This window comes from Odocoileus virginianus, chromosome 10, assembly GCF_023699985.2.
Source record: "Odocoileus virginianus isolate 20LAN1187 ecotype Illinois chromosome 10, Ovbor_1.2, whole genome shotgun sequence".
NCBI lineage: Eukaryota > Metazoa > Chordata > Mammalia > Artiodactyla > Cervidae > Odocoileus > Odocoileus virginianus.
In genome coordinates, this window is record NC_069683.1 from 10,750,239 (window position 1) to 10,770,924 (window position 20,686).

Sequence of the window (20,686 nt, forward strand, 5' to 3'; positions counted from 1 at the left end):
TGCCATACAACAATGCAAATCATCCATAATTACACATATATCACCTCCCTTCCCTCCCCACACCCCAGCCCTGCAGATCATCACAGAGTGCCTGCCTGGCCTCCCTGTGTTTGTTAAACAGCAACTTCTTACCCGCTATCTAGTTTACACATGGTGGTCTAGAATAATGGAAATAAAAACAAAAATAAACAAATGAGACTTCATGAAACCTAAAAGTTTTTGCACAGCAAAGGAAACAATAAGCAAGATTAAAAGACAACCCTCAGAATGGGAGAAAATAATTGCAAATGAAACAACTGACAAAGGATTACTCTCCAAAACATATAAGCAGCTCATACAGCTCAATGGGTAGAAGACCTAAACGGACATTTCTCCAAAGAAGACATATTCTTGTAAAGAAAGATTCGTTAATGGTTTCCAATGCCTGCAAACAGACACACTTTCTCGGAAACAATGCTCTTGTAGGTGAGAAGTCAACAGGCAGGTCCTGCCTGGAGAATCTCAAGGCAGCACAGGAGATGGTGTTTAATAAGCGTGTGTTACCACTTACTAAGATGCCAGGCAGTGATCTCCACATCACGTAACGTAGGCCAACAATGTACAATGAAGTCGTCATCATCACCATCACCCCCCTTTTACAGGAAGGGTGAGTACCCAGCCAAAGGTATCCATGCCAGCTTGAGGGGAAGCCAGGCCCCGGGGAGCCAGGCGCTGGCTCTAGGCTCTGTGGTCTTCTGCACCGCACCGTGCTGGGCTTCAAGGGGGAAGGACGTGGTGCAGCTGGATGCAGTCACAAAGCCCTGTGCGGTGCGCTTCAGCAGGCCCCGGGGTGAGGGCGGGGGAGTGCCCCAGGCCCCAGAAGCCTTCCATCAGCTCTTGGATGGCATCCTCCTTTCCGTCCTAGAGGTCGGGTGATGAACAGGATATTGACTACAGAGTCAAATGGACCTTCCATTTCCCTAGGGAATGACTTTGAACCTTCCATTTTCCTAGGGAAAGTGACTTAGCTTTTGGAGTCTCAGTTTCCTATCTAAAAAGTGGGGCTTATGTAACCTCTCCCAGGATTCTGAGACCCTGATGCTGGGGAAGACTGAAGGCAAAAGAAGAGGGGGGCGCAGAGGATGAGATGGTTGGCTACCCTCACTGACTCAATGGACATGAATTTGAGCAAACTCCAGGATATAGTGAAGGACAGGGAAGCCTGGCGTGCTATAGTCCATGGGGTCACAAATAATCAGACACGAGTTGGCAACTGAAAAACAACAGAAATAAAATAGGAAACCGACTCAGCAGAGTGCCTGGGGACAGAAGGATAGAAAGTGCATGATGTCTACGAGCTATTTCTGATGTTTCCTTGTTATAAAGCCCAGCAGAAAAAACGTCTGGCCTTGGGACAGTCATCCTGGGCCCCCCCGGAGGCAGTTCACACATATGGAATGGTGAACATGGACTGGCTGAAGGAAGCTCTGTCTGAGCCAGTCCACCCCCTAGATTAACAGACGGGGCTGCTTCCTGCCCCCACACAATGGAAAGCAATTTTAGTAAGTGCTTAGCTTAATTAGTGTCCAGACGTGCTCTCAAGGGCTGGGCACGCACACTTGTCATCGCGATCATCCACCTGTCTCTGGAGAGCCTGCTTTTCCAGAAGTCTGGGCCTAACTCCCTACACTGTAACCAGCTGAAATTCCCATTCGGTCAACGCTCAGCTCAGCACCCAGGGAATGAGCCTGAAATCACCACCCTCTTCTGCTGATGCAGTAGGTCAAGGAAGCATGGTTAACATCCACAGCACATCTCAGCTACTAAGGTCATAGACCACTTCTGGCTCTGGGTGGCCACCCAAGACACTTCATGAGTATTAACAGCATGAATATGAGCCAGAATTCTGGCCTAGGACATTCTCTGTAATTTGTTGGTACTGAAATCAAAGAATTCTTTTTGTGGATTATACCAAAGGATGCCCCGTGGGTAGGAAGGGAGGAAGATGTGTCAGAATGCTACAATCCAACAGGCACTGGAATGCAGATGTATGGGATATATTGCAGATTCAAGATCATGCTGCTTTTCTTTAACGGCTCTCCCAGAGAAAATAAAAGAAATGAAATACGGTTTTCCCCACCCGGCCCCCTGCTGCCTCCTGGCCGCCACAAACATTCTAGTGGTGCGTGCCGCCTTAGTCTCTAAGTCATGTCTGACTTTCTGCAATCCCACGGACTGTAGCCGGCCAGGCTCCTCTGTCCATGGGATTTCCCAGGCAAGAATACTGGAGTGGGTTGCCATTTCCTCCTTCAGGGATTCTAGTGGGGGACATTATTTATTTAAAAATAAAAAGTGAGGGGGGGATGGTGACTGCTCCTGGGGACCAAAGAGAGCATGCATGCAGGGGTTACTCTGTTACCCACTGGTTTGTCTTCTCAATACCACACACATGTCCACAACAGTCCCTCTTCTGCACAGCCCCTCTGTTCCTCTAGAAATTACAATAGCTAAAGATGAAATCCTCACCTTCTGAAATCTACAGCAAGACAGATGACAGCATGATGGAAGGAAAGAGTACGCTGAGTGCCTTATCGATCTACCTGCCAGCCCGTGAATGGCAGGTAATAAAAATTTATTGAAAATTAGAAAAAAAAAAGTCACTTATTCTAATTCCTCTGAAAGGGAGTACCAATGTTGCATATGAATAAATCCCTCTTTCCCCAGGACTAAACTACCACCCTCCCACCAGCCAACCCTCCAAACAGTACAGATTTAAAAATCTTGCAATTTTATTTGCATATAAAGGCCGCTAGATATAGAATATCACAATAAATTTAAAGAAACAACTGCTTTCCTAAATTTCATTAACAAGATAACATAAAATAGAATAAAGCTCAACAGCATTTACAATGGGAAAACAGAAATGACTATTAGCGACAATATTTTGTGCTAGCGAAGATTGCATCAACACACAGTGCAAAATGGGGGGGTGGGGAGGGAGAAGGACGTAAGAAGACAATTCAGGGTATTTAAATATAAAGGACAACTAAGCCTTATTTTAGTTAGCTTCCATTGCATCCATTTAAATCTATACACGCCTGCAAGTGTACCTAGATTTAACTCAAGCTCTTTAAGACCTTGAGTTCTGAGAACATGCGTCATCTCCTTCGGACTTCTGATGCTCCACTATCAAGCAGCCCTTTACAGTTGTACTGTCCTTGGCAATATTAAACTCCTAACTTAGTCATAATACACAAAAAATATTTATATATATAAATCCATATTGAAAAGGAGTCTGCACGCTCTTTTTTTCAACTGCATGAAATACCTGCTCTTGACAGATTCCATTTCCATATTTTTAAAGCTAAAATAATTTAAAAGAAACAAACAGACAATGAGACCTTGTATAACCACAATATGGATCTCACTAGCTAAGCCATCCTCTAAACGAGAGTTGTTTTTTCCCCTTGACACTGCTTTATAGTGAGAGTGTGAAGGGAAGTCTTTTCCACGCCTACTTTTGTTGCAAAGACTGCTCTAAATCTGGGCCACGTCTGCAAAAAAGAAGCATTCCCAAGAAAAACAACACAACAACAACAAACATCATAAAAATAAAATACTTCAAACAATACTCTTAAACTGTTGTGCAAATCTGGGTGGTTTTTAAAACACTGCCTACCTGCTTTATTTCTTTTTTTTTTTTTTCCAGCTTAAAGCATATTAAAATAAGACCTTTTTCACCTTTTCAAAAGAAAGCTTGGCTGTCCTTTGGCGAACACTAACAATTTACAATGGCGTGGCCTTTGAGAAAACAGAAGTCATTTTACAAATTCACAACGCTCTTTTGATTCGAATGGATGCCCCATTTAAAAAAAAAAAAAAAAAAAGAAGAAGCATAACCTCTAGCATCATTTGTGTTCCAGCAATTTACAAAAAGAACTCACAGGATCTGGAAATAAACAAGGAAGAGAATGTAAGTTTATAATTAGAAAAATGGCAGTTTTTTTAGACCTTTCCTCACATTCCAATTGGGTGTTAGGAGCTTCAGGAACCCTGTGGGTTTGGAAGGTCAAATATAATTGGAGGGTTGGTCGGTTGAAAGCTGACTGTACACGTTGAGGCATTGATGTACGTTGTGTAACCGTCGGTCATAATGCCATAACCTGTGGAGAGAGAGTGTCACACTTACTGTGAAATATACAAATGATAGTGACTCAGTGCAGGACTATCAGACAAGGAAAACAAAAAAGTCTTTGCCAGTGGGCAGTGAGATGAAATTCAGTGGAGCCCCCTCTGGATGTTACAGCTTTCAGAAGCTGCCTCCTGCTTTTATTTTCTTTAAAGGGGGAATCCTCTACTTCAAAGAAAAGTGATTCTTTTTAATTTATTTCAACACTTGATTTGTAGAGGAGAGGCTGTGATTTTTTTACTAGTGAGAATAAAGAAAAAAACATTTTTCCCCGTTTTTTTTCAAATATGATTTTCATTTCAAAGCCCTGTATTAACTATTGAGTTCCAGGGAAGAAGGTGAGTAACATAAACTCCTCAACAGCAAACACACCCTTTACTCAACCCCAAATGGGCTTCAAGACAGGCAAGACTCAGGCAGGGTATTGTACTGGCACTTGGGAGACATGAATGCCTAGCTTCTTTATCTATAAAATAAGCTCTAAACTGCCTCAATGAAAGTTAACAAAAAGTCAACTTTGGCTCCGCTGAGTCTCAGCTGCAGCATGCAGGATCTTCGGTTGTGGCATGTGGGATCTAGTTCCCTGACCAGGAATTAAACCTGGGCCCCCTGCATTGGAAGTGCTGGAATCCTAGCCACTGGACCATGAGGGAAATTCCAACATTAAGTGACCTTACTGTCAACTACAAACTGGGGCTTGCCAAGGGCATTTGCCATCTGCCTCTGTGGAAATAGAATCCCGGGTTGCTGCAGCTGTTGACTTTCAACATGCCCTGAAGGCAGGTCAGGATGGAGAGTGAGGCACTCTGTGCTCCAGGGAAACTGGTGGAACAGGTCTTTAGATAGCTAAGATATTTTCAGGAACTGATTTCTTGACCAACCCTCTGTTGTTCAGTCGCTCAGTCGTGTCCGACTCTTTGTGAACCATGGACTGCAGCACTTCAGGCTTCCCTGCTCTTCATCATCTCTGGGAGTTTGCTCAAACTCATGTCCACCGAGTTGGAGATGCCATCCAACCATCTCATCCTCTGTCATCCCCTTCTCCTCCCACCTTCAATCTTTCCCAGCATCAGGGTCTTTTCTAATGAGTCAGCTCTTCGCATTAGGTGGCCAAAGTATTAGAGCTTTAGCATCAGTCCTTCCAATGAATACTCAGGACTGATTTCCTTTGGGATGGATTGGATGGATCTGCTTGCAGTCCAAGGGAACTCTCAAAAGAGTCTTCTCCAGCAGCACAATTCCAAAGCAGCAATTCTTCAGTGCTCAGCCTTCTTTATGGTCCATCTCTCACGTCTATACATGATTACTGAAACAACCATAGCTTTGACTACACGGACCCCATCCCTTGCATCTCTTCATATCTAGAAAAGCACTAAATCCCTCCATGGTGACATCAGCTCCTCGTGACTAGCAGAAAAGCTTTTATAAAGTAAATGCTTGATTGCACTGAATGCCCCTTCACCAAAATCTTATATACTGACATTCCTCCACTACCTCTTTGGAACAGTTTCTCAGTTATCTGAGCTGCTGTCTCCCAGACGGCAGTTCTCATTTTGCCCCCAAATAACACTTAAGTCAAAACTCTCACATTGTGCATCTTTTTAGTCAACATTTTCTTACTTGAATTGTGTGACTTTGATGCTGAGTTCCATTTTATTCAAAAGAATCAGGAAATAATCAAATATCTGAAGTCTTCCTGGGTAGCTCAGCAGTAAAGAATCTGCCTGCAATGCAGGAGACTTGGGTTCAACCTCTGGGTCAGGAATATCCCCTGGAAAAGGAAATGGCAACCCACTCCAGTAATCTTGTCTGGAAAATCCTATGGACAAAGGAGGCTGGTGGGCTACCATTCTTAGGGTCGCAAAGAGTCGGACACAACTTAGGAACTAAACAAGAAACCATCAAATGTCCAAGTGGTCTGGAGAGACGCCACCATAGGACACTGCTTCCTACACCACTGGACACTGGCTCAAGTGAAAATACTTCCCATAGGCAGTATAAATCTCTTGTGACCTGTGAGAGGAAAGCTAAGCAGGTTTCTCTGGGTCTTTGGTACATATGTTCATATCTCTTACAAATTTCAACACGTTGAAATTTTTAGCACGTTTGCAGATTCGCACACGTCCCTGGATACCTTATATTTTGTCTTACAGCCTCTGTAATTAAGTCTGTAATTCTATGTCGGTATCAGGTTCTTATGGCACACAAGACTACATCTGTGAAAAAAGGAATTTATCAGGACTTATACAAATAACTGATAAGGCTTTTTTTCTTCCATTTGCTAAAATTTCTCTAAATAAGCCTGTGGAGAGCTTAATGAGGGTCAATGGAAAAAATCTCTTAAGAAAAGAAAAGAAGCATTTAAAATGTGCACTGTTTAGTTCTGGGGTCATAAAGTCTTGTTATCTCTCTCCATCAAGAGGCTGGTATTTGCCCTCTCTCTGCCCTCTTCAGCTGTCTTAAACGAATAAAAGCGAGACAAGTTTATTTGAATATGATCGCCTTCCCTTTAAGCAAGTTTATTATTTGGGGACTTCAGTGGAATTCCTCAATTGTCTGGCTATTTTAAAGCTAATTAATGATTTTTTTTAAAAGGATAAAATGCAAACTTATAGGTGAGGATGCAGAAATTCATAACTGCTCCCCAGAAATGCTATTTAGACATAATCTTCCATCCTTCCCCTACTCCCAACTTGTATCAGGCCTTAGAGAAGTGCCCTCCTTTCCAAAGAGTGTGGTTCAAAGTCAGGGCAGGGTGATATCCGCTCTCAGGGAGCTGGCCCCTGCTCTCCATCCACACAGCTCATGCCTGCACTCGGAGCAAGCTGGATTTTCTCCGACCCCAGTAGGATGATTTCAATATGCTGTTTATCACCCACCTAGCCCGGAAGCCACTGGATTGAGGACTTTGCAAAGAAAACTTTGGTTTTTCGCAGCATCAGGCCTAAACTCACCTGCAGGTTCATAAATAACTCAGAGTAACAGCAGTAAGTGAGTGAATATGAGGCTGCCCACATACATACACTCATTGCACACAAACATATGAAACCAGGAGATGATGGTACAACCACAAAACCTAAGGTCTGTCTGTCCCAAGGCCCAGGGACCCCCGGTTTGAAAAAGTGAGGAGAGACAAAATCTAGGGCTTCCAGTGAGGCTTTCCGATTCTGTGAACTTGACTTCACAGCTTACCCTGAAAGGCAGAAAACAGCAACTTGACCAGTTCCCATCTAGGGGACATTTAATTATGCTGTTTAACCTCAGCCCCAACTAATAGCATTGATGATTTCTGAGAAGTCTGAAATGGTTTTCTGAGCTTAGTAAGGAAAAGTCTACCTGCAAATGTGTAGGTTCCGCCACTTCAGTTCTATATCTTTCATTGCATGTGCAAAGTTATTAATATTTTTTGGAGAGTCTTACCTTGTGTATATTCCATATTAACTGTAATATTTATAGGTAGGAAAAGGCCAAGGACATTATTTAGCCTCAAATCCAGGCCACTTCTTCTAATGCTCTTAAAGAGAAAATCTGTCCTTTATTCTGTCTGTACTGCTCTGCGATAGTGGTTATCAAACACTCTTTATCAGAGTCCTGAGAGTCCAGAAGTCATCTGGGGTTAGCGATGGGTTTCCCAAAAGGTGGACCAGACTTGGTTTCTTACTCCTTATGGAGGAGGCATGGCAACCCACTCCAGTACTGCCTGGACAACCCCCATGGACAGAGGAGACTGCTGGGCTACAGACTACGGAGTCGCAAGGAGTTGGACATGACTGAGCGACTGAGCACGCACATTCTGCTTAAAAGAGAGTAGTTCACTAAATACTTCTCAGCCTTATATGCAAGTGTTTCTCATAACATTTCATCTCATTGAAAGCATTCCACAGGTAAAGAGTTTGGAAACCACCACTCCAGTTACTCCCAGTAACTAAGGTCTCCATTGTGAAATGAGATCATGGCTAATGACTGATAATGTTGTGAACCCCTTTCTTCTGGTCTTACCTTCATGGATTCCACCAAACACATGGAGTTTGGGCCGGACTCGCCTCTGGACTGTGTTTAAAAGCTCCACGCAGCCCACTCTCTGAAGCTCCTTTGGAACCCAGTCTCGAAAACCTAAGGGTAAAAGGCAATCAATACTCTTAATTTTCTATCTTCAGGTAAGGTTTCATTTAGACTTTCAGGAAGCCATAACTCACAGAAGGTTTATTACATTATCTGTAATCCTAGCCTCCCCATTAAAGCTTACAATGGCTTTTAAGGAACTTTTCACTCGTTACTTTGTCTTCTTTAGGATCTTGAATTTTTTTTTTTGGTTTCCATTTTTTTTCTTCCGTTAATTAACATTTTTCCCCCCTGTGAGGGATTTGATTTATTCAGCCATGGGCTTCAAATCTTCTTCATGGGCCCAGTGACATTTATTCCCGGCAGTCCCATACTCTCTCTTTTTCTCAATTCAGTTGCTTTCTTTTTTTAAAAATTATAGCTCTCTTAGAGCAGTCTACTTCCAAGATGTAGACTTAAAAGAAGGGCTGGGAGGGACTTCCTATAAACTGGCCACAAGATACCTTATTCTCTTTATTTTTATTATCATTTTTTATCTTTGGCAGCACAGTGTGGCATGTGGAGTCTTAGAGTTCCCTGACCAGGGATTGAACCCATGCCCCCTTGCAGTGGAAGTACAGAGTTCTAACCATTGGACCACCAGGGAAGTCCTTGTTCACTTAAACACATCAACTCTTAACCCTTGGTGGTTCCTGATGACCCAAGCTTGGGAATGCCAAGCTCCTCCTCTGGTCTCCTCTCTAGCAACTGGGCAGCAATGGTGACCCTGTGGTGGCATGCAGTAAGCTGGGGCTGATGGCTGCCTCTATGTAAAAGCCACTTAGTTCTATGCCTAATGCAGAAAATCCATAAAAACTGACATCAATTATAGCAAGTGTCAGCTATCTGAATGATTATGGCCCAGAACGGAATCCCATCGCCTCAGCAGGATGGCGTTTAAGAAAGCAGACAGACCAAAAGGCTAAGTCATAATCAGTGGAAACACATGCCATAGCTCTATTAGGTGATTTCTACCACTCAGAACTGATCAAGCAGAAAGGGAAAGGCCAGCTCACTCCACTTTGTTTGGCAAAACAGTAGAAATGAAGTTTCAACATCTCTGTAAAGACATGCTGACTGGGGAGTGGCCAGAGAATATGGAAAAGCATGGAATACAAGCAGGGGCCCTAAAAAATATTCAATCAGAGATTTTAAAACTTTGTTAATTAGAGGAAAAAAAACTTCAATCCACAGTGATTGGGATATTCCCTCATGGATGTATTTTTTTTGAAGAGGGAAAACATCTCATTTCATATATAATCACCTGAGAAAGTGTCTTGCTTGTACCATAATAATGAAGTCCCATGTGCCATGGTTCCTCTCTTAACAGGAAAAGATTCAAGGCCAATCCCCACATCCACCTCCTACCTTCTAGTCCAGAATGCTCACAAGAATTCCCAGTAACTACACCGATAAATGTTCAGCTTTACCTAATGAAAACTTTGACCTTTTATTAATAGGGCTTCTCTGATAGCTCAGTTGGTAAAGAATCCACCAGCAATGCAGGAGACCCCGATTCAATTCCTGGGTCGGGAAGATCCCCCTGGAGAAGGGAAAGGCTACTCACTCCGGTATTCTGGCCTGGAGAATGCCATGGACTGTATAGTCCACGGGGTCGCAAAGAGTCAGACACGACTGAGCGACTTTCACTTTTATTAGTATTTTGGAACTCTCCGATGTAGATCTTACTCTGCTACATGCACAGCCGCTCTCTGGGTCACTCCATCTTTACTACAAAGAGAGGGATGGCAGGCTCTCTATTAAGAGTTCCCGGATGGGGGTGGGGTGAATTGGGAGATTAGGATTGACGTATATACACTACTGATACTATGTATAAAATAGATAACTAATGAGAACCTACTGTATAGCACAGGAAATGCTATTCAATGCTCTGTGGTGACCTAAATGCGAAGGGAATCTCCCCCCAAAAGAGAGAGATGTATATGAGTAGCTGAGTCACTTTGTTGCACAGAGGAAATCAACAAAATATTGTAAAGCAACTATAAGCCAATAAAATTAATTAAAAAAAAAAAAGAGTTCCTGGAATGTGTGAATTCTTTGGAGGCCAGAATTCAGACCGACTGCCACTTGCTTTTGTACCAAAGTTAATGACTGTTAACAACACATCAATTGTTCTGTTCAAAATTATTTTCCAAATAATACTTCAGGCAGGTAAACATTTCTATGCTGAGGATGCCCAAGTCCCTGACAGTAAACAGCCTTAAGAGTAAGATCAAGCCCAGACCTAACTAGGTTACTCGGGAAAGGATCGACTTGGCTAGGATTCGGTCTCTAGTGTCTCTCTATTTAGCCAACAATTTAATGACTTAGTCTCCAATGACTGCAAAACAGGGAAATTAATTACTTATGACTTGATAAAGGTTACTGATAAGTATAACCGTGTAAAGTGTGGAGGAGGTGGGGTGGGGTAGGGAAAAAGCACAGGGATGGAGAGTCTGAAGCTTCGAAAAGTCGGGGAGCGCTGATCTTGTGCAAACCTGTATAAATTCCCTGTCTGCAACAGAACTGGCTCCTTGTCTCATTTTCCCTTCAATCCTCTTAATGAAAATGTGCCACCGTGGCCCATGCCCTGGCCCTCCCTTCCGCTGTTTCTTTGTGAAACACACAGCACTTCCCTTGTCAGGGCAGGAAGGCAGCGCCAAGTGGCATGGGTGGGGAGGGGGTAACATCTACGAAGATTAAATTCACATCAGGGGATGTGCGTTAGGGATTTTTTATTTTTCAGGTTGACAGAGGAGGGAAGTGACATGGGTAATAACCCCAAACCACAGGAAAAAAATTACAAAAATCATTTATTTTTGCATTGTTTTCCCCCTCTCTCCAAACCAAGAGGATCAAGAACACTTTCCTAGCACTGAACATTTAACAATTTAACACGACAGATTTCATGTTATCTAGTTTTTAATACAATTTTTTTTTTTAAAGAGGAAACTCTCCTACTAAAAAGGAAACATCTGGATTGACAGAGAATACCTTCATTTGGACAAGGATGTGCCAGCATAATAGACACTCAGTAGATGGGAGGATCAGGGTGGTAGTCCTGTTTGAAAAGGGGCTTCTCAAGTGGCTCAGCAGTAAAGAAGCCGCCTGCCAAGCAGGAGATGTGGGTTCTATTCCTGGGCCGGGAAAGGAAACGGCAACCCGCTCCAATATTCTCGCCCACGAATCCCATGGGTAGAAGAGCCTGGTTGGCTATAGTCCGTGGGGTCGAGAAAGAGTCAGACACGATTTAGTGACTAAACAACAACCTGCTTGAAAAATATTCTGTGGCTAAACCAAACCACTAACAAGCACACGAATCATTAGAAGATAATTATATAAATCAAATAATCATTTTCTGACATACAGTCTGGGTAACTGAAGGTAGCTACGGTGCATACTGGCAATCTAAACCTGGATGCAGGCTCACTGTATCCATAAGATCCAGCATCTTTAAGTAAGGTTCAATATACTGCGCTGTGGTTAGTCGCTCAGTCGTGTCCAACTCTTTGCGACCCCGTGGACTGTTGCTCACCAGGCTCCTCTGTCCATGGGGATTCTCCAGGCAAGAATACTGGACTGGGTTGCCATGCCCTCCCCAAGGAGATCCAGGGAGCGAACCCAGGTCTCCCTCATGACAGGCAAATTCTTTTCCATCTGAGCCACCATAAGTCCTTACTTAACACCTTAGCTTAAAAACAGAGAGAGAGAAAAGATTCTTTTCCTGTATAACTAGCACAGTGCTAAACTTTTAAAGATCTCCTATTACATGGAAAAGGAAAATGAGTTCCTTTGAATGAAAGATTCCATCATTTCATTACCATTCAAAAGCCCTGTGATTGGGAGGTCTGTGTCTTCCTTCCATTCCCCACCCCACCCCCTCACTCCAAAGTGAATACAGTTCTTAAAATAAATGATCAAGCTCAAAGGACTGTGGTGCTATATGCTCATTTGATTTTTTCCTGACTTGACTAAATCAAAAAAATTTAATTTCAAGAACACCTGTAAGCCCAGCAGAACTGCTGGGTTTAATTATCATACTGGGTTTCTTTAAAGACACTGACTTTTCTTTTTTCAATCACTTTTTTTTTTGGAGGAAAATTATTATGTCCCTGAAGCATTAGTCATTATGCTTGGGGAAAAAAGGCATCACAGATAACGACAGGACACCTTTGCTTCACTTACCTAGAGGAGGTCCGTGTGTCATGAGTATGTCAATGCCCTCGGGGATGAGGTTCCACTTGTCCAGCAGAGACTGACCTCTGGGCAGGTTAAAGCCCCATCCATTAAACCACGGGGTCCTTTGGGGGAGATAATGTACATGGTATCAGGCCAGCAGAGCCACATTTCTGCTCTCCATTTCTCTCTCACACATTCATTCCCCTACGGTTTGCATTGCTCTCTTTTCTCTTTTTGATGGTTGGCCCTGGCAGCAGGGTGCTTTTTTGTTGACTGCTTCAAAACCAATGCATCTGAAAGCAAGTGTGGAGCCTCCGAATTGTTCAACTAGAAAGCGGCACAAGAGCCTTTCCAGTGGAGACTTTCCCAGCAGACCTCTATCAAAATCTTAACAATGCTTTGTCTTCCCCCAAATCTCAGTGCTTCGGAAAGATGCCCAAGCCAGATCCGAAGCCTGTCCACTCTTGCTATAGTGCCTCAGGGCTAAGAAATTTCATCAGTCTCCCTTCTTCCTCACCATCACTATGGAAGGGCTTCACCAGAAAGATTCTTTCTGAAATTCTTGGAGAAATAGACAAGCGCTCTGAAGGCAGAAACCTGTGAACTTAAGAGATGTTTTGAACATCCTGGACTTGAGAATGCTGAAAAATGTTGGGAGGTGGGATGCTGTGAAAGGTGAGAAGGGACACAGGGAACAAAAACTCAATGTGGAATTCCCCCATCACCAAAAGGAAGACTTCTGGGGACACCCTTGGTCACTCTGGAATCCACTCTCCTGATACCAAATGCATGCATTCCACCCTCTCAGGGATGTCTGCTCCAGGAATGAGTTTCTGAGATTGATGTTCTACATAGAAATGATGGTGTCTTTGTCCATCCAATGAGGATTTCTAACTAGAGCTGAAAATGTCTCCATCATTTATAACAACAGGAGAATCATCAATTTTTTTCTATAAGGACTACAGGCTAAATCACATCCGCACCAAACAGTGCCCAGTGCTGTCCTCCCAGACATCTAGATGGAACCATTATTTTTCAAATAATGGTTCTCTTTTGTGCTGCAGGAAAATTCTAATTTACTAGGGTATACACATCAAAGACAAGTTGGTCAGTTTTCTGGCTAAGCCCACCTTTTCCCCTCAGCTTAAGCTGCCCCATCCATGCCTACTGAGAGAGGTAACCCTGGGTACAAGGGCACCTGGTTTGTCACAGCTAACAAAATGGGGGCATTAGTATTTAAAGCCAGTCATGAGTTAGACATCAGTGACTCTCAAGACTCTGCACTCAGAAACACTTAACCATCGTTCTTTTGGGGGTGGGTGTGCAGAGTCAAGGGGCTTCCCAGGTAGCGCTGGTGGGAAAGACCCTGACTGCCAATGCAGGAGACATAAGAGTTGTGGGTTCGATCCCTGCGTCCGGAAGATCCCCTGGAGGAGGGTGTGGCAGCCCACTCCAGTATTCTTGTCTGGAGAATCCCGTGGACAGAGGAGCGTGGCGGGCTACAGTCCACAGGGTCACAAAGAGTTGGACGCGACTGAAGCGACTTAACACACAAACATGCAGTCAAGACCAGAGGTGGCAGAATGGCATGTGACAGGCTGGTGAAGATCCACCTTACAGGTGAGAACCGCACCTGAGGTGGCTGAGAGGAAGTTTCAGAGACAACAGGCTGAGTGGCCTCAGCTGGAAAAAGAGAAACCAAGGGAATGCCTGACTTGGTTCCTAACCAAGTCCCTAAGCCATCCTCAGAAAACTTACCTGTAGTAACAATAGCTATACAATAACTAATCAAAGCTATGATTTAGTGAGTGTTCCCTCCATGTCAAGGTAGCATTCTAAGTATTTTATTTGTATTAACACATTTAAAGCTCACAACAAGCTCATGAGGTAGGTGCTGTTATTAACCACATTTTACAGATGAGAAAACTGAGGTACAGAGTGGTCAGGTAAACACAGCCAACGAACTAGACAAAAACCCAAGCAGTCTGATTCCAAAACCCAGACTCATAATCACCATGCAATTCCCCTTCTCATATACAACCTGGATTCATTTACTTCTTGCCATGAGGAAGCCTCCCTCTGTATTCTTTCAAGTTTGAGTGTCTTATTGCTTGAAGTCAAATGAGCTCTGAACTAGAACAGTATGTCAACTGCATGGTACGGAAATCCAGCCATGCTGAAGTGCACAGTGATGGCTTCCATCTACCAATGTCATCCTCAGGATTTTGTTGGCGCTACCTAAAGAGAGGGCTTCCCCTGGTAGTTCAGTGGTAAGGGAGCCACCGGCCAGTGCAGATGTGGCTTCGATTTCTGGGTTGGGGAGATCCCTTGAAGAAGGAAATGTCTCCTGCACTGACCGGCAGATTCTTTTTTCTCATCTGTAAAAAGTGGATTGCCATTTTCTTCTCCAGTAACTCATTCTTGCCTGGAAATCCCATGCACAGAGGAGCCTGGTGAGCTGCAGTCCACGGAGTCACAAAGAGTCAGACACGACTTACTGACTAAACAACAACCACCTAAAGACAAGTCATGGCTTCATCTCTGGGCTCCTAACTTGAGAAGTATGGAAGCCTAGTATTGCCCGGGAGCTATTTTACACCATGCAGGTAGCTTATGCTGGAAAAAAAAATCCCCACAAAGAACGCCAAGCCAAGAAGCAGAGTGCCTTGATGATCTTGTTGGCACAGGAAACCACATTTTTCTTCCAAGTATATAAGCCACCAAAATCCTTTTCTTCTTATTAGTTCGAGTTAGATCCTGTTTCTTGCAACTGAAAAAGTTCTAACATATACAGTTACTGTATTTAGCATGGCGGTGGTGGTTTAATCACTGTTAGTTGCTCGGTCGTGGCCAACTCTTTGTGACCCCGTGGGCTGTAGCCCTCCAGGCTCCTCTGTCCATGGGATCTCCCAGGCAATAATGCTGGAGTGGACTGCCATTTCCTTCTCCAGGAGATCTTCCCGACCCAAGATCGAACCCAGGTCTCCTGAATTGCAGGTGGATTCTTTACCGATTGGGCTATCAGGGAAGCCTTGTATTTAGTGTAGAAATGACCTATGTATCTGTGGTTGACACTCATTGTCCACACCCCAAGATATCCATGTCCTAATCCCTGAGGCTATAAATATATTACCTTTCATGACAAAGGGGGATTAAAAGTCTGCCAATGGAGTTCAGGACCTAACCTTAAACTAGGGAGATGATCCTGGATTACCTAGGTGGGCCAGTGAAAGCACAAGTTCCTTAAAAGTGAAGAAGGCAGGCAAATGAGATTAGTGTGATGCAGTGTGAGAAACAATCAACTTGCTGTGGCTGGCTTTGAAGAGGAAGGAAGAAGAGCACAAATTAAGGAATGCGGGCTGTGTCAAGACGCTGGAGAAGGTAAGGAGAGAAAACAAAGGCTCTCACAGAGACTCCAGAAAGGAATACAGCCCTGCTGACACCCGGATTCAGCCCAGTGTGACCACTGTCAGATTCCTGACCAACAGATGGAGAGGTAATAAATATGTGTTGGTTTAGGTAAATGGATAAAGAAGATGTGGTATACATATACAATGAATACTACTAGGCCATGAAAAAGGGTAAATGTTTCACATTTGCAGTAACATGAATGGACTTGGAGGGTTTTATGCCAGGTGAAATAAGTCAAACACAGAAAGACAGATACTGTATGATACCACTTATACGGGGAATCTAACAAATACCACAAACTAGGGAATTTAACAACAAAAAAACCAGATTCATCAGATATAGAGAACAAGTTAGTGGTTACCAGAGGGGAGAGGGGAGGAAGGAGGTGCAATACAGAGGGAGGGGAAGAGGAGGTACAAACTATTAGGTATAAAATAAGCTACCAGGGTGTATTATACAATGTGGGGAATATAGCCAATATTTTATAATAACTATAAATGGAGTAAACCTTTAAAAATTGTGACTATATTGTACACTTGTAACATATGATATGGTACAACTATACTGCAATTTAAAATGTATTAAAAATAAATATTTGTTGTTTTATGCCACTAAATTTGTGATGATCTGTTGTAGCAGCAACAGAAAACTAACAGAGTATAAACTCTCTGGTTATAAAATCTAGGGACTAAATAGGGACTTCCCTGGTGGTCCGGTGGCTAAGACTCTGTGCTCCCAATGTGTGTGTGTGTGGGGGGGGGTTAGGTCCCTGTTCAGGGAACTAGATCCCATTTGCTGCAACTAAGAGTTCATATGCTGCAACTAAGACCCAGCACGGTCAAATAAGTAAATGAACAAATAAATAAAATATACCTGAAAAACATCCAGGGATTATGAGCGGCCTGAGACTCACCTGGTACCAGTGTACGTTCAATCAACAGTCCTTCCACAACCACACTGTCCGTGACCCTGTCAGACCTCAATGAGCCAAGCTTGCTCACCCCTGACTTTTAGGACTCCCTGTCTTCAGGATCTTCAATATTCTCATTAGAGTCTAAAACAGAGCTTTGCCAGTTTGGGATGCCCATCTTTCCCCTTTATTATACAATAATGACCTTGCTTCCTAGATTTGTTTTAAAAGTAAAAAGAGAGGGGGAAAAAAGGTAAGTTCAGAACCCAGTGAAGACTTCGTGAGCATTCTGGCATGAGAGAGAGGAAAATAAGCAAAAACATCTGTTTTCCTAGATTTTGGAAACAAGCTTCTGGGCCGATGGGTCCTGTCTGAATGGTGAATAAAGAAGGGTTTGAAAGAGTCCCAAGCACACCCAAGTCGTCGGTACAATGAGGGGCTCTGATTTCACTGCCGGAGTCTGTCCGAGGGTAGTCAGCTCCTGAACCCCCAGGGTATCCCAGCGGCTTTCAGAGTCAAAGGAGCGGGACACTCTTTCCAGTTTTTCCTCATAGAATGTTCTCTTAGAAACCCACAGCCCTATTCCCCCAGGAAATGCTCAGTTTTACAAGGGCTCTGTAAAAGATTAAGGCAGGCCCATGGTCTAGAGAAACCTTAAATTTTATTTGGTTAATGTTAAGCCTATGACAAAATCCAGATGGTTCCAAGTTAAGGGTAAACTTTGAAAATGTTTGGCTTTTCTTTTGACTCAAACCTGTATGTGCACGAGAGCAAGAGAGAGGTTAAGTTACATGAAAACGAACATTCATCAAGTCCCTGATATGCTTCCTTCCCTGGAAGCTCAGACAGTGAAGAATCTATCTGCAATGTGGGAGACCCAGGTTCGATCCCCAGCTGGGGAAGATCCCCTTAAGAAGGGCATGGCAACCCACTCCAGTATTCTTGCTTGAAGAATCCCATGGACAGAGAAGCCTGGCAGGCTACATACAGTCCATGGGGTTGCAGAAAGTTGGACACAACTGAATGAACATAAAGAAATATGCTTTCCGTAGGGTTTGGCTTTACATAGACTATTATATTTATCAATAATTTCTTATAACAGTCCTTGATATTGGTATCAACAATCCTTGATATTGAAAAAAAAAAAAAACCCTTGATAATCCTTAGGTATTGTCAGCTCTGTTTTTAGATAAAAAGTCTGATGATCAATGACACCCAGTCATTTATTCATGTTCCCAGGGTTGGCAAGAGGCAGAACCAAGATTTTAACCCAGACCTGCTGACTTGAAAGCCTGTGTTCTTTCCGTGCACAATGCAGAACTAAAACCTTGCAGCCCAGTTTTCATTTTGGCTTTCACGTATATAAGCAAGGCTGATCAATACGGCCTCTGAGGCTGTGCACTGCGTAACCGCAGAGAGCTCCATGGCACTGTGATGGAGGTGGCTCTTTGTGAAAATTCAGTGTGACTTCAACAGTGCTGGATGCTTTCTGTTCCTCTGGATCCTCCAGATCAGGCCTTTTCCATAAGACAGTGACCAATAAATGGGAAAAGCAGCCCAGTGATGGGCTCTAGAAGTATCCCAGCATGGTACAATAAATGGGACATGTTAGGAGTGGGAGACCCGTGTGCTCATTCGCATTCTGGCATCAATTCACCAAGGCACAAGACCTTTAGACAGGAGAAAGGACCTCAGTGGGCCAGTTTCTTCATCTGAGCAAAGAATGAGTGGGTGGATGCCATTACAGGAGTTCAGGATTGCTTTTGGACTTGCCTGGAGGCTCAGATGGTAAAAGAATCTGCCTGCAATGCGGGAGACCTGGGTTCAGTCCCTGGGTTGGGAAGATTCTCCTGGAGAAGGGAATGGCTGCCCACTCCAGCATTGCTTTCAGGCTGTATAAATGTTATGCACAGGTCCCAGAACCAAAGCAGGTACATGCAGGGGTGCCTGCCAGGGAGGAAGGGGCTCCAAACTTGCTCACTCCCTCAGCCCCCTCCTCTTTTCTGACCTACACTTCTGAGCACAGCTGGCAAAACCTGGCATTTGATGATCTTTCTGTGATCTAAAAACCCCCGAATTCTATCACTCTCTGCAGCCTATCTATGTTCTGAGTAAATGCTGCAAATTGCTCTCAATGAATTACCTAAATTGCCTGTAAGGGACCAAGTCCAGTGTGGGAGAAATAGCTGCACAGAGCGGAGACTGACCGTGTCAGCATCAATGAATAATGTTTTATCCAGTGAAGTTTCAACCTGAAACACGAAACCCCAGCAGTAAGCCCATCAGGGGTTCACTGGAAAATGTGTGCACAGCCAATCTCCAGTGGCCCACGATGAGTTTTGTTCTGTAGCAGTGGGGAGGCAAGGGGGGAAGGAGAAGGAGGAGGGAGGAATCCGCAGGAACAACGTCAACTGCCTCAGCCAAGGACTTAATAATTAGCTGTGACTAACAAATGCCACATGGGAGCCGACTTGTAAGAAAATGTCCCACACAGCACCCCACTGCCAATGGGCCAATCCGAGCCTGCGACCGCCCCTCCTAGACAGGGATCAGAAAGTCCTGGAAGGAAGGGGAGGACTTCAGCTGCCTGAAGCCAGTGGACCGAAGACTCAGATGGATGGACGCTGGAGATGCTGTCAAGGCACCCTCCCCCTTGTTCTCAGAATTACAGGCACTTGGCCTCTCCGGGCTGAGAGTCCAGGGGCAGGTGCTATGGGAGTTCACAGAGGCAGAACTTGTTCCGAACAATGTCAATACAAAACAGGTTTGTTCTCTGCAAGCAGGCTGAGATGAAATCGTTGCAAAGGTCATGTGTGTTTGCCATACACAATCCTGTGGGGCGGGCGGAAGGGAGCTGCCAGAGCATAAATCCCAGGTTTGGACAGGTGAATGGCCGTTCACTCCCCCACCAACTTCAGTGGGGGCTGGGTGCACCCCAGCAAAGCAGGATTTGGAAACGAAAATTGGTACTTGTTCAGTTCAGATGGGCTACTCAGGTTTACAGCCCTGGTGTTGGGCAGTGCCAACAATTCCCCAAGGGCCATGGGACCAGGGCAGGGTCCATCACCAAGTCTTGGGATTCTTAATGAAGACAGTTGCCTGGGTGCCCCCTGCAGAGATTAGGCCTGGAAGCACTAGGTGGGGTCTGCTGGGATTTTGCACAAAAGCCTCAAAGGGGGAAAGTGCAAGCTCACGGAACACCCGGATTTAATTAAAAGCTCTGGAGGGTTGGCTGTGCCACTTAAAACCACAAGAACCTGGGGGTTTTGTAAAAGTTAGCCATTCTTGTTTTGAAGGCAGTGGGTACAATACACATTCAAGTTCCAGGTCTGTTCACTGGCTGACCTCTCTGACTCTTAGTTTCCTGAACTTTCAAAAAGAAACAGAATATCTGCCCAAGTAGATAAAATGGGAGAATGTAATTTATGTAAAACTTTTGACAGAGAACTGCAGAGAGTATTAATGTGCAGCTTCTAATTTATATACGCTATATACTGACAGTGTGTGAGATGTATATATACACATTTGTACAGACATAATTGCTCATGTTATTTTTTTCTCTCTAGAACTTCCCAAGCTACGGCTCATCAAACCCTAGGCCCCACTGTACCAGACTCTGGAAAAGTCCCTAGTGCACAGGCAAGCATTACTAGATGGCTAGATAGTTCCTTGTTTTCCTCTGTCTGATTACTTATTAAAAGGCACTTTCTCAGCTCACTTCTGAGTGGAAGTTTTCAGAAAGGCACTCCCTTGCTTGCTGGCTGGCTCAGTCTTGCATAGACAATCCCGTGGAATGTGAGAGCACAGGGCAAAACCGTTAGTCAAGGCTGCTTAGCCGGCAAGTACAGGTGGCTAGATTTTGACAGGATTTTAAATTGGGGAAGTTCAAGGAAGGGGTTTGCTCTGGGTCCTTGGAA

The 20,686-nt window shown here is 44.1% G+C and overlaps 1 protein-coding gene and 1 long non-coding RNA gene across 7 annotated transcripts in view; one reads left to right on the forward strand and one right to left on the reverse strand.

Annotated features, from left to right (window-relative positions):
* Positions 1-8,172, forward strand: part of LOC110132564 (uncharacterized) — a 35,442-nt gene extending 27,270 nt beyond the window's left edge. Inside the window, exons 4-6 of the long non-coding RNA XR_011489862.1 lie at positions 2,458-2,600; positions 3,689-3,952; positions 8,043-8,172. This is a non-coding gene — a long non-coding RNA (uncharacterized lncRNA). The remainder of the gene's footprint in view (positions 1-2,457; positions 2,601-3,688; positions 3,953-8,042) is intronic.
* Positions 1-20,686, reverse strand: part of MPPED2 (metallophosphoesterase domain containing 2) — a 208,001-nt gene that overhangs the window by 5,221 nt on the left and 182,094 nt on the right. For 3 of the 6 annotated variants that reach the window (XM_020885983.2, XM_070472982.1, XM_020885984.2), the window contains exons 5-7: positions 12,455-12,570; positions 8,168-8,281; positions 2,751-4,142 (exon numbers count right to left, since the gene is read on the reverse strand). In XM_020885983.2, coding sequence (XP_020741642.1) covers positions 4,024-4,142; positions 8,168-8,281; positions 12,455-12,570 — 349 coding nt within the window. In that variant the 3' untranslated portion in view covers positions 2,751-4,023. Of the gene's footprint in view, positions 1-2,750; positions 4,143-8,167; positions 8,282-12,454; positions 12,571-20,686 lie in introns of those variants that run through there. The other 3 variants (XM_020885985.2, XM_070472983.1, XM_070472984.1) reach the window with 3 other exon arrangements.